At 33.5% G+C, this 13,817-nt stretch overlaps 1 protein-coding gene across 1 annotated transcript in view; it reads right to left on the reverse strand.

The window, feature by feature from the left end:
- LOC148278767 (neural-cadherin-like) overlaps positions 1-13,817 on the reverse strand; it is a gene marked incomplete at its 3' end in the record, with an annotated part of 268,459 nt that overhangs the window by 232,824 nt on the left and 21,818 nt on the right. The window contains exon 2 of the mRNA XM_088230905.1: positions 9,379-10,779. Coding sequence (XP_088087031.1) covers positions 9,379-10,732 — 1,354 coding nt within the window. The remainder of the gene's footprint in view (positions 1-9,378; positions 10,780-13,817) is intronic.

Below are 13,817 nucleotides of genomic sequence, written 5' to 3' on the forward strand. Positions count from 1 at the left end.
ACCGCATCACCGTTCATTACGGCCGTTGAGATACGGGCACCGCTGTCCTAGGAAACCCTAGCTTTAGCAGAGATTTATCAGGTCGGGTTTGATGGACTTAAAATGGCTATTAAATTTACAGAGAAACAAATATTTTATCATTTGATAAATAGACTGTGTATATTGTCTAATGTGTCATATCTGATTACCAACACGGATTACCAGATACCAACACCAACTAGATCTCCTGCAACAAATCTCTTGAATATTTCAAAGAATATTCAAAATTCATTGGAAAACATTTCACGTCTCGATGTTGTACTCGTATATACCGACTTTAAAAAGGCTTTTGATAAGGAAGATCACGATATATGACTTGAAAAATTAAACGAATTAGGTTTCACTTCCAAACTTTCGGAATTCAAGTTATTTACATTATCGTCGACAATATGTCACATACGGGAACCACAAATTAAAACAACACAAATTCTGGAATTCCCTAAGGATGCAACTTGGGGCCATTTCTATTCCTTCTTTCTTCAGGGTTTTTAATCGAGTCATTAATGATATTGATGACTCGATTAAAAATTCCAACTACCTCCTTTTTGCGAATGATGTCAAAATTTTCAAATCTATTAAAAGTGCTGAGGACTTATATTGCCTCTAAAATGGCCTGAGCAATTTATGGCCTTGGTCTGTATCTAACAAATAAGCATACCAAAATGCTGCTTTATCTCGTATACTCGCTCCAAAAAAACAAATCTATTTCCTTGCAACATGAATAATGTGGTTTTACCACGCAATTACCAAATTAAATATCTTGGTATTATTTTTGAAGCAAACTTCACGTTTAAGTCCAATATTACTAGTGTTGTAGATAAATCTAGTAAGGTACTGTTCCATAATTTAGGACCCTTCTGAACCAAACCACATCCTTGAAATAGAGAAGGTTCAAAAGTGATTTTGGCAATACTTATATCTTAAAGAAAATAATAATTATTTCATTCTTCTATCCATCCTTATTTCTAGCAGGGATGCTGGATTACAACACTCTCGAATCTCGCCGTCAATTTTTCCTTGGGAAACAATTCTATAAGCTGATTTCTGGAAGTATTTAAATATACTCCAAATATACTGAAAGTGATCAGTTTGTATGTTCCCAATAGTTACACTAGAGCGAGATATCAGCACTGTTTTACACAGCTAGAAGCCATACAAATGCAAGTCAGAATTCACCCAGGGTAATTTGCTTGCTGAATACGGGTTCTGAGGATAATATGGATCTATTCTTCTGTACTTACCGGCAGTTTAGCAGCTATCTGCTTTCTATTCATTAACTTGTAACTTATATTTACATTCTGCATTACGTAATGGGTTAAACAGCCCGTAAAGCAATGTAGAATGCAATTTGTCAAATAAATATACGGGTTTGATTACCGGTGAGAACACAAAAATTAAATTTGATTTTTCTCTAGCCAGGGTATTCTGTGCCGTAATTCGCCACTGTGATAATTGGGCTTCCTGTCCCGTTTATGTAAAAAAAGTACTAACAACTAAAATAAATACTAGTGTTCGCATACCGAATCGTAGCACTAGAAACTACTCATTTTTCAGCCCTCATTTTGCATTTCACAATATGTACTTTGGACCCTATTAAAAAGAACCTTTATTTGAAATGCAATAATCTTTATTTCTTTAAAACAAATGTTTGTTCGGTCGAGTATTTTTGTTATTCTTTGTATTTACGTTTGGACAATAATATAGTTAGTTATATGGCATTTACATCTAAATTTATTTATTTATTTATGATTTATTAAGTTAGCTCATAACATCTTAAGAACTAATATAACCTTTTAATAATAGTACAATTTTTTTATCAAAATTTCTCAATAACATATTTTTTCAAATTAATTTGAAATATTTAGATTTTTACTATTTCCTTTATTTCTTCAGGTAACTCATTGTACAGCTTCAATCTGTCTGTCTTCAATCCCCTGTACAATGAGTTTTGAGATTTTGTTTTTCTCCTCATTGGTAATCTTATCTTTTTTTACACCTTGTTTCATATGTATGACATTGTTGGTTAAAATGTATTATTTATGTAGATATTTATTTTAGGAGTTTGTCAACAAATAAAATTCATTTTTATAAATAAATAATAACAAATTATATAGATGACTACAAAAATAAATTTTTGTTCAATATTATTTAATGAATTCCGTACGTAGAAATGGAGTTCTTCATTATCCATTGGACAGCGTAGACAGTTGAAAATGTCAATAAAGAGGCATAAAAACAACAAGTTGTATCGTCGCGTCGTATCTACGCAACTCGGGTGTAGCATGTGCCAAATACGAAAGGAGAACGTCTGGCGTCTGGAAGATGGAAAAAATTCATGTTCAATAGAGATACGATTGTGTTGTTAAAACCTATTAAAAGTTGATTATTCTGAGAAAATGAATTTCAAAAAGCACAAATTTGTGCCAGGTTCTTCAACAAAATTCAATTAAAATTTTATTACATTTATTTTTCAGTAGTCTCTTTGAGAAACCATTGAAATTAGTTACGGTTTGAGCGGTTTGTCCGCGTTTTGCGGCATAATTTTTCTACGGTAGATTCAATCGGAGAGTCACGGACCTGAGATGATGAACTAGCCTCTAATCCCCTTCGTGATTGAATCCTCCGAAGTCTACCCTTTGCCGGTCGTCTCCGGAGAAGAATTTCTCGCTGCACAAATACACACAACTCCTTGTGCACCGGTAAGTCGGGTTGCGAAAACTTTCGGGATTTCTGCGGGGGTGAGTTTTCTTATTTGACCCCTTCCCTTTCCTAATTCTTAGTTTTCCACCCTTCCCGCCCGCTGTAGGCAGCCGAAGCTATTGATTTTTCGCCACGCCCGGAGCAGCCCGGGGCGGGGAAGGGGGTCGGCTGCAGGGCGGAGTGAGGGGTAGGCCGAAAGCAAGAGTAGGTTCAAGATACGCTGGGAACGGTTTTTAAATTACTACGAGCCGTCTAGTCGTTTGTACGGTATTTTTCGCTAAAGAGCAATTTGTTCATTGTAACTTAACCCTGGCGAAGAGGAAGGATTACAATTTCCAGAACGCTTTTATGTGGTGTTAAGACATGAAAAATGTACACCTTCGTTATTCGACTACTGCATGTTATGAGTACTAAAAACTCTATACTCTCGGGCTTTGCACGAGTGTGAATTTCCATTAAAAACCTATACATGTTCCGCAGCAGGCAATAAAAATACAATGGGTACATAAGTGCAGGTAAATAACGTATTCATTCGCATTTTTAAAATAAATATCGACATTTTTTGTCTTATTTATTTAAGAGGATATGCGGGCCAGGCAATTTTGATAAATATGTATTTTGGATATTGTTTTATGTCACTCTCTCGCAACTGTCTCCCCGATATTGTGCGAAAAAGACAACTGCACATCGGACTGATTATGCCTAACTAAAATCGACGCTTCGTTGACCCGTACGTTCGAAGACGGCAGGTAAAACTGGGCGCTTCAAAGGGTTTTTGGATGGTCCTAGTTCTCAAAAAAAAAAACAATTTATTTAAAAAAAACAAGACAATAGAGACTCGCCAAAGGTAAATATCTATAGTGTAAACAAAGCATCGCTCTAGTGCCATAACCCAGGGAGAAAATACGTGAATACGATTTTGCTCAAAGTGTCAATTATCACTTTATAACTACTGGCCATAATTTGAATTATGCTAAGCTGCTACGATTTTAACTTCTGTAGTATGAAGAAAGCTGCGTTTTCTCTTAATGATATAGTGGCGTGGGGTTCGAACCTCGGATCTCTGATCCGTGAGTCCGCGATCTAGCCACGGGACCACAATTCGATACGTAAAATAATAGTACTACTTAATCATTTTCAATAACCTCAATTGACCTGACACATAAAAATACAGTTTTTTTTATATCTACATTTTGCGGTAAAAATTATGGACACGTAAATTAAAGACACTTTTTTTGTATAAAGAAATATCACATTATTCCCATACTTTTTAAAGCAAGCCTGTTTTTAATTACTTCTTCAATTTTCTTTATTTTAATTTGTATATTTGTTTGGTAATAAAAAAAAATATGAGCATTTATGAAGCGTTTAAAAATAATATGCATAAGAACACGGCTACTTGGTACTGTTTTAAATATTATTTACGTATTTTTTAACCCTTCAAGGTCGAGGATTTGAGTATTTTACGATTTTTTTTTTAACTAATAAATTCGCCATTAATTTCATACACTGTTTATTTCACTGTGGCACACCACATACTGAATAACATATCTTTCGGGGCTGAAATATAGTCAATAATAGTGTCCACTGACCCTATGGTCACGCTTGGACTTGAAGGGTTTTTGCTTACAAAATAGTCTCGATTAGGAATGTTGATTTTACAGTAAGGATTCTATTTTTAAATAAAAGAATACGGTTTTGGAATTTGATATTTTTTCGATACCTTTGAGAAACTGAGCTAAGTAAAGTATTTTGAAGATAAAGACGACGCGGTGCTGCTGGTCTGTGTCCTCAGATCGCGTGCCGTGAGAGTGTGTGAAGGTGATATTATATGGAAGGATAAGGCGATACTCACTAACCATACACATACCATTATCCTTCATGTGTGAAATTGTATTATAGTAGTATGTGTGATTAGCGCTGTCCTCCTACTATGAAACCGTAAACATGTAATATCATCACGTTAAAGGGTTTATATTTAATTCTTCTATTAAAATCTAACACCGATTTGAGTAAATTAATTTAGTTTTTTTTTGTTTTAATAAAAAATAATTATTTTACCCGAAACTAATGTGAATATAACATAGATTGAAGGTTCTTATAAATGTACAGTTTTATAAGCCTAGAAACTTAAATAATAATAAAACACAGTGCTTGGCGTGTATATAGATTGTAATTATGGAAAAAGTCAATAGCTAAGTGTAAGGCCAGGTGGTAATTTAACGAAAGGAAATTCGGGTATTTGTATTTGTGTTTTGATTGAATTAACTTATTCTGGATAATATTTTAAAGTATAGGCGATTTGGAGTCTAGTTCCGCATTTCAAATTATGCTAAATTTTACAATATAAAATCTAGATACAACACGTCTTGCAAATACAGAACGCATGGACGAATGGAATTTTAGTAAGATATAAATGATTTTAATAAGTTATGCCGTTGAATAGCCGATATGATTTTTTTTTTAAAACATGATGCAGAAATGAAATATCATCAATGTTTAATCAAAATGTCCCTCTTGAAAAAAAAAGGTAAAAAACTTTATTCCATAAAAAGGGGTTTGAAATAAAATATTTAATAATTGTCGAAATGATTATTAAAGGAATAATTTTATCTAGAATTTAATAAAAATACCACAAATTGTGTGTGATTTAAAAAATATTTTTTTAATAAAAAATACGTTTTTGCTTCGATCACCTTTAGTAATCAAGTTTCGTTAATTTTTTTAAAAACAAATTTTACCCTAATACTTCTTCTTTATATAAGTAATAATGTAACTAAGTTTAGTCTATACTTCGATTTGATTTTCATCTCCTGGTCGAAAAGTAATTATATTTTGGTTACATAAGACTTTAAGGTATATATTTTTTTGGAAATATCTTTGGAAATCGTTGTTTTTATCTAATGGTTATTTACTAAAAAAAATAATGGTACGATTTTAAAAGAACTCTGTTTTAAAATGACTTAATTCTTTGATTTCCTCACATTTTAATAGCCTTCTTTAACTGCTATGCCTGCCTACAGTGCTTACATTGGCAATCATAAGAAATCAATAATTAATTATAGAGTAAATTAATAACTTACATCGTTGACAACTTAAAGGAACATCTGTAAAACAATACAGATTACGTTACGTGCAATAGGTAAAGTTTATTCAAACATGTGACTTATTCTAAAATACGTAAAATAGTATTGTAAAATACTTACGCAATTTTCAAAAATCGAAAAGTGTGAAATTAAAAAAAACACATTTAAATTGTACTATAATATGTGTGTCCATATATTTTTTACTGATATGCAAAATGGTTCTTTATATTTCTTATTTTTCTTGTTCTTCTAATTTATTTTTATTTTGTGTTCTTTTTTTGTAAAGTACATGCCTGTCTATATATTTGTATAATGTAAAACATGTAAAAGCCTAAAAGGCTTTTAAATAAATTTATTTATTTGCTTATTAGTTATTTATTACACCTTTTTTGAGATACACTAAGTCTCCTAAAAGTTCTGTGTTGAGTTGGGACGAGTAATTAGATGACACAGACATACGAGTAGATCATCACAAAAATTGTATTGGGTCAGAAACATAATAATAATTCAAAATAAATAAATATATGGCACATCAATATGGTAAACAGCAAAACTCAAACATTCGGAAAATCTTAAAGAAGTTTCCCACTCAAATCCCTCCCACTAAGGAAAATCCAGTCCTTAACTCCTCTAATTAAAATAGGTTTTGTCCTTGAGAGCTTAATACGCTCTTCCAAAATATTAAATACTTTCGGTGCGATAAAAGAGAGATGTCTCTGAGCATTAGTCGTACGGGTTTAAGGTATGACATAATTCGTGCTCTGGGAAAACCTCGTACGAACATTTCGCAGAGTTCTCTCCTTATTGTTCGACCAGAAGTGTAAATAAATAAACAAATAACGCTAATACTAAAGTCCGATCAAAACGGGATTAAAAACATGCATACATTTGGCAGTCAGACCAGCAGAGGGAGAGCCAAATGAGACAAATTTAATAACTTACTTAAATATGTCCATTTAACCATCAAGTGACTGTAACACCATGCTGGTTTTCGTGCCTGGAACATGATATTTAACATTCCTTTGACGTTTCCCGCACTGTCGTTTGGCAATGCTTTGACCATATGTGTTCGTGTTAAGGGTTCTACTAGCTGAATCCGCAATGTCAATAATATATTCTGAGGGCGCGTTGCCCACCGTTGTAAAGCCTTTGAAATAGCAAATACACTCCACAAAAAAGCGTCAATACATGGAATCTACATGGGTTTTATAGAATTCCACATAGTCGAGTCTGGGCGTGGAGCCACGTGTACGCTATGGAAATACTTGGATTACTTCAATAGACTGCACAACGGGGCAGGATATATCAAAACATGACGAAATGTCATTTAACCAACATTAATCTACTGTGTGTTTGCACTTCCACGTTCTTAAAGCTTGAGATTTTTGCAGCTGGTCAGCAATACAAAACCGTCATTTTAACCGCCTGTTTTCAGACTACTGTAATATTTTGATAGTTTTTAAGGTCGGTACGTTAAGAGAAGATATACAATGAGATAGATCACTATCATCTTCTGCCATAAGTTATAATAAAAAAAATGTATTTTCCGCGTAAGAATAATAAACAGCAATTAGATTTAGGCATCAAAGACAGCATTTGAAAAATCGTGTTTTATAGCTTATGCTATCAAAAAACTATGTACTAGTTGACGAATGACGCTATACAAAATACTAAGTTTGAAAGTCGGACTTGGAATTCTAGGGATAAATAATATGTTTTTTAAATGTATCTTGCACCCATCGCTAGTATAAACTTACGATAAAAACAAGGGAAGTAAAATATGATGATAATAAACAACAAAACGCTTTAAAGACTGGTATAAAAGCAAATATTATACTTGAACGCCTAAACCAGATATTAGCAGTACGAATTATGACAATACTACTAGTTGATTGATGGATTGATTTATTGATTTGGTGTTTATTTTTTAGAACTCCATATTTTAAGTTATAATATTAGAAATCAAACAGTGATTTGAGTCTACTGAACGACTGTCACGAAATTTTTGTTTTTATATTTTTTATATTTGTAAAAGTAAAATAAAGTGTTCAGTAGACTCAAATTACTGTTTGATGTCTAATATTATACGTTTAAATACTACTAGTGTTTTGAAATAAAATTAGGATTAAAAGATTTTGTAAAAACTAACAACAATGAATGCTTAAAAATCTGATTTTTTTGTGGTTTAAATAAGTATCAATGCTATAACATGACAAGCAGTAATTATGTTTTTTTAACACGGTCACATAGATTAATAAGCTTTTATGCCTATCAGATAACTATCGAAAACGATAACGATGTAAAATTATTTATTACTGAATCACTCTCTCGTAAATGTTTCAACTTTTATAAAGATCAGATGCCTTAGTTAGAGGTTTGTGAAAACTATATATTTAAAAAAAAAAAACCGCTTAAGCATGCACTCATAAAATATGTTCCAAACGCCTGTGCAGACCTATAAACTAAAGAAGAAGAGTGAAGATAATGAAGGCATTGTAGAAAAAAATTCGTATTGTTAAACATTAAATTCCTTTTATATCACAATTTCCAAGAATTCTTATTTTACAACCATCAAAAACACAAATAAAAAAAAGATTCTTTGATTAATTTATAAACCATTGTTTTAGTTTTGAATGCGAAATAGGAATAAAATGTCGTATTTTATAAATCTTGGTAAATGATTTCGAATTCGTAAGTGTACTAACAAAAATCACACACTCTTTAAAATAATATTGGCAAGACGTTTTTAAATTTTTTCAAAATATTAAGGGATAAGAAATACGTGTAAACTGAGATATTTATTAAAAAACGTAGCAACGGAAATAAATTTCCACTTGTCCCAATATTGCTGACTGCTAAAATATGTATTTACGAAACACCCGAGCTCTTAAAAAAACTTAAAAATCGTGAAGAGACTTAATTAATTTAATACCACGTTTTTATGCAACCTGCTTCAGTGTGCAGTGAAGCGCTATGCGATGAGTTTCGCATTTAGTATATTTTCCAAATGCCTTTCAGAAACGTTTTGTTAATCCTTCAAAAAAAAATTAAGGCTGTTTTCGAAATATATGTAAATAAAGAAATGATTTTGAAATTTTCAACACAGATTAAAGCAGAAAAAGTATTAAAATTGAAAATTGTTTTCAGAGGTTGTCTAGTAGATGTAGATGAAATAATTAATTCAGATGAATCTCACCCTAATGAAGGTTTCAGCTCATTTACTTCACAAAGATATATGAATAGGAGAATTGAAGAAACACAGATGTTCAATCATATGCAGAATTCTGAATGTTGTGTGGCCTATTAAACTAGCCAATAACAGATCATAAGCCCGGTAAATGGCTAGACTTCCATATTCCCCTCTCTAATGTGTTAATTTCAACATTTAAAACCAGGTGACATAAAACAATGAACTGATAAATCAAAGCATATCATTAATTATTTTAAAATAAACTGTGTTTTTAAAGATAAACTTCCAGGGATTAAAAGTTAAGAGCTGTTTATTAACGTCTTTGAAAAAAGCTTCCATATAAAATATGACAAATCGACTTACCACCATTGCCTGCGTTCGTTATAGTCACCCAGAAGTCGATAGTTTTCTCCGGTCCTAATTCTTCAAAGTCCCACTTCTTTTTCACTTTAACAACACCACTTGACTCTACAGTAACCCACACATTTTCATCGCGAATCTTAAACGTTTCCCTGTCGGTTTCTTTTTCGAGTTGGAACACGTTCCGACCTTCCGTCTCACCATCCGCTTCCGTGAACTCTATCCTCTTGGTTGGCCTGACAGCTCTGGTAACCCTTCGCTTTTCTCTGTGGTGAGCGTTCAAATCCACTTCATTTGTCGTCTCAACTTCTGCATTGATCGTCACCGACGGAGGAACAAAGTCGATATAAACTTTGGCGGGGATCTTTGATTTTAATGTAGGAGTAGCGATGTCATGAGCTTCTACTTGAATTTCTATTTGAGATTCCGTCGGTTCGCCCGTGAGCAATATTTCGCCAGTTTGAGGAACGATAACTACCAAATTGGTAGGTGTTGCCAAAGTGTAGGCGATCTTATCTCCATCAGCATCCTTCGCATCTACTTTTCCTACGGACAAAAATCGTTTCCAATTGACAGTCGCGTTACCGTTGCTATCGATGCCCTTCGTACCGTTGACTTTAAACCGATAAACTTTTCTTAAAAATACTGGGGCATTATCGTTTTCATCAGTCACTTCCACATTAATTCTCGCCACAGTTTTTTTGAGTCCCCTTTCGTCACTGGCTTGAATTCTTAAGACATACTCGGATTTCCTCTCTCTATCCAGTGGTTTTCCGGTAACGAGCCACACACCTTGATTTGCGTACTCGACTGTAACGTTTGGCATGACTTTCAAACTGTCACAATCTTGAAGAGCGAATGCGCCATCATCGTTGCCGGATATGAATTTGTAAATGATAGGTACGGTATCAAATATCGACGTTGCCATCAAAATGGGCACGTTCTCCACTTTCGTCCCAGGAGAGGCGTTTTCTATTACCTGCCCTTTCGCTTGCAGAACATCGGATTTGAACCTCAACATGTCCCTCCGGTCGAGGACGAAGAGTGGTAGTAAGTGAGTCGCCGTACTATTCGGGGTCTGTTCGAGGACCACGAGATTGATAGGTTTGTTGATGAGCGGAGAAAGATCGGAGGTTGTCATAACCAAACCGTCTTCTAACACAGTGAAAAACTTCGAGTATTCCATGTCTAAAATTCTAAAATTGAGATTGTTTTGTGAGTCGTTGGTAGAGAATTTTTTGATTCCGAATCCGGGATGCACATCGTGGGGCAGCACGGACAAGGATAGTGCGGAGCTGCTAAGCAACACCAGGGCCGCCGCGAGGGCGGCTGCCCACCTCGTAGGGTTGGTTTCCATTCCCTCTACGCTCCCGATACTCGAAACACTGTCATCCTATGCTACACCTGAAACAAATTATCATATTACAAATACATACTTATAATTATATTATTTGAATACCAATCAGTATCTGACACAGTTGTATTGAAGCGGTGATGTTTCACCAAAATGGCAAATTACGAATCGTCGCTTATTTTAAATATGTATTTTAGTTATGGCATATATTATGGACATGTTGCGAGACAAGACCCCACAAGATGGACCCCTAAAATATTAAGATGGAGACATTGGGTGAATAAGCGAGGCGTCGGAAGACTTTAAAAAATATGGTCCGACGACACAGCTGCGTTACCAAACATTGGCTGCAAATAGCAACCGACCGAGAAAAATTGAAGAATGTGAAAGAGGCAGATATGCAGCAGTGGAAGACAGAAGACTGAAGAAGAAGAAGGTATTATGTAGATTAATTAAATAATATGTGAATGTATGTACGAAACATTTTATTTATTTTATATATTTACTAAGCTGTGTTCCTGTATTTCATACATGTGTGATGTGTGTGTTACGTTGTATTTTTGTTTACATTGCAAAAGTGAATTCAATTTTTACTCGTGAATTTTTTGTTTTTGAATAAACAATTTTCATGTGTATATATAATATGTATTACATTATTTGCTGTGACGGACTAAAGTTTCGGTTTCGGCTATAAATTGGCCGAAATTTCAGCTTAGCCGAAACCTGCGGTCAGGATGTGTCGGATTACGTTCGAACAAAACTGATTTAGTGATTTGTTGACTATAGTTAGTAGTTCTAAGGTCTTTCATATTTATATTTTTATAATTTTTTTATATATGTCAAATTTCCTATAGCGTACTACTGTTACATATAAGTCGTATGTACAAATTGATCAATCTAAATCGATCGAATTGATGTTGTTCATGAAAAAAGTATAAATGTCCAATTTTTGGTGAATAATTGTCTTAAACAAACTATTATAGGCTTGCTTTTGTGTTTTTTTTTTTATCAATTTTCGGAAACAGAGTTTCGTGTTTGCATGAAAAAACTGATAAAATCTATTTGATCTGTATATGATTAGTGTTCTGTAATTTTCCATAACTAGTGACATTAGCTTAGCTGTCATTTTAATCAAGCTATATTTTAAGGACTATAGTATTTTTATTTTACTGTCCCTGGACAGCCATCTAAAACGTAAGACTGAACTTACCTAATGCACTTATGTAAGTATACTATGCACCATTAGGTCGGAATAAGACAATAATTTTTATCAAGAAAGTTTATTACTCCTCTGTCTAAAAATCTGCTTTCAACACAATTTGACAATGGCTTATTATAGGCTTAGTTAAATTATTTTTTTTACGTAAAATTCAATTGCTTTATTTATTTCGGAATAGTTTTCCAAACAACATACAATTCAAACGTTCTTTTGAAGAGCAAAAAATAAAACAATAGTGAAAGACAAACTCAGCAAAGGCAAATTCATCACAGATGTGCTCCACCCCTCATAAACCATGAGAGCAGTCTCCGCAGTACGATATTATGATGAATCCCATTTCGGATGAAAAAACGCGAGCAGGAGGCTTCAATCAAAAGGCGTTCTCAATTCAACGCGCCTTGCGCTTACGAGAAGCAAATCCATCCAGCATTATGACGAGAGCGCGATTTAAAATCCTATTCACGAGTGTATCTTTGACTGCACAGAAAGCCATTCGTGTGGCGTTTTCATGGGCATCCAAAATAGACGGCGAGGGGTTGGACGGAATTAACCCAACCGTATATAATTCACTTACAGAGCTAACACTCGTCTATTATGCAGCAACTAGCTTCGAAACATGGCACGGAAGGAACATAAATAATGTTTAAGTTAATGCGAGCGGGGAGAAAAGTTTTGCATTTCAAATAATAATTCTTGATCTATTTTTCAAAGTAAAATTTTATTAGCTAACACTAAATACATATTTATGAGTGTAAAAATTAAATTAGATTGCAGAGAGATAGATTAAGTGCCTAGCATCTAGCACCTACAAGGGTATTTTATTAAGAAACAAACAAACCATCAGCCCGTTTTCCGTAGGGGTAGGCAGAACGGACAGAACGCCATATCACTATGACTTTTTAAAGGCCTCGCTTACTCTTAATAAATTGATTGATATAAAAAAACAAATCACTTCATTTATACATATTTTCATGCACGCTCGCCGATCCTTCCGACTTTTAACATTTCCATGTCCACCTTAATTTGTTGGTTTTCATTATTTTATGATTAATTATATATATGTACGCGTATGTATGGACGTAAGTGCATTTTTTAATGCAAATATGTTCATGTGTGTATATGTATGTGTATATATATATATATATATGGATGTGAGTGTGTATGTATGTTGTATGTGTACATTTATATTCATTTTCATTTCTTTATTCGTTGTTTTTATATTGACTTACTATTTTATTTTCTTTCTTTTCTTCCTTCCCTATTTTCCCATCCCACTTCCTTTCACCCTTAGAGTACGTTTTGTTTTTTTTATATTTTTGTTCCTTTATGCAACCCGTAACTGGTCTTGTTATTTGTTGTTATTCTATATGTATTGTTTATCACTATGACGGTGTTCGTTTCAAATAAAAAAATTTAAAAAAAGTATTTGTTGGATTTGGTCATGTCATGTTTTTTTCGGTCTCCCTCGTTTTCTGCATCCATCAAAATTCGCATCGTAAATCGTTTTAGGTGTTCTTTTGCCGTCCATTTGCTCTACGTGTTCAAACCAACCGTGAACTCCTGGATTTTGTCGATAATACTTATATCAATACTCATTATTATTTTTATGGATACCTTATACAGCGCCATTTTCGTAAAAAAATACCTCAGGGGCGCTTTACAAAGTGATTATTTTAAGATGATTATACAAGTATTATACTCGGATCTCGACATTTGTGCTATCGTACGTAGTTTTGCCACACATTATCTTGAGAGATCAGATTTAGACAGCATATAGCCTATTTTGATTTCATATATGAAAAAATATAAATTAGCCTCGTGATTAGGTTTCTTTATTTGTTAATTGCAGTGATATAAAATATAAATGAA

Source organism: Micrasema longulum, unplaced genomic scaffold (assembly GCF_059751315.1).
Source record: "Micrasema longulum isolate JH-2025_06_02 unplaced genomic scaffold, ASM5975131v1 h1tg000828l, whole genome shotgun sequence".
Lineage (NCBI taxonomy): Eukaryota > Metazoa > Arthropoda > Insecta > Trichoptera > Brachycentridae > Micrasema > Micrasema longulum.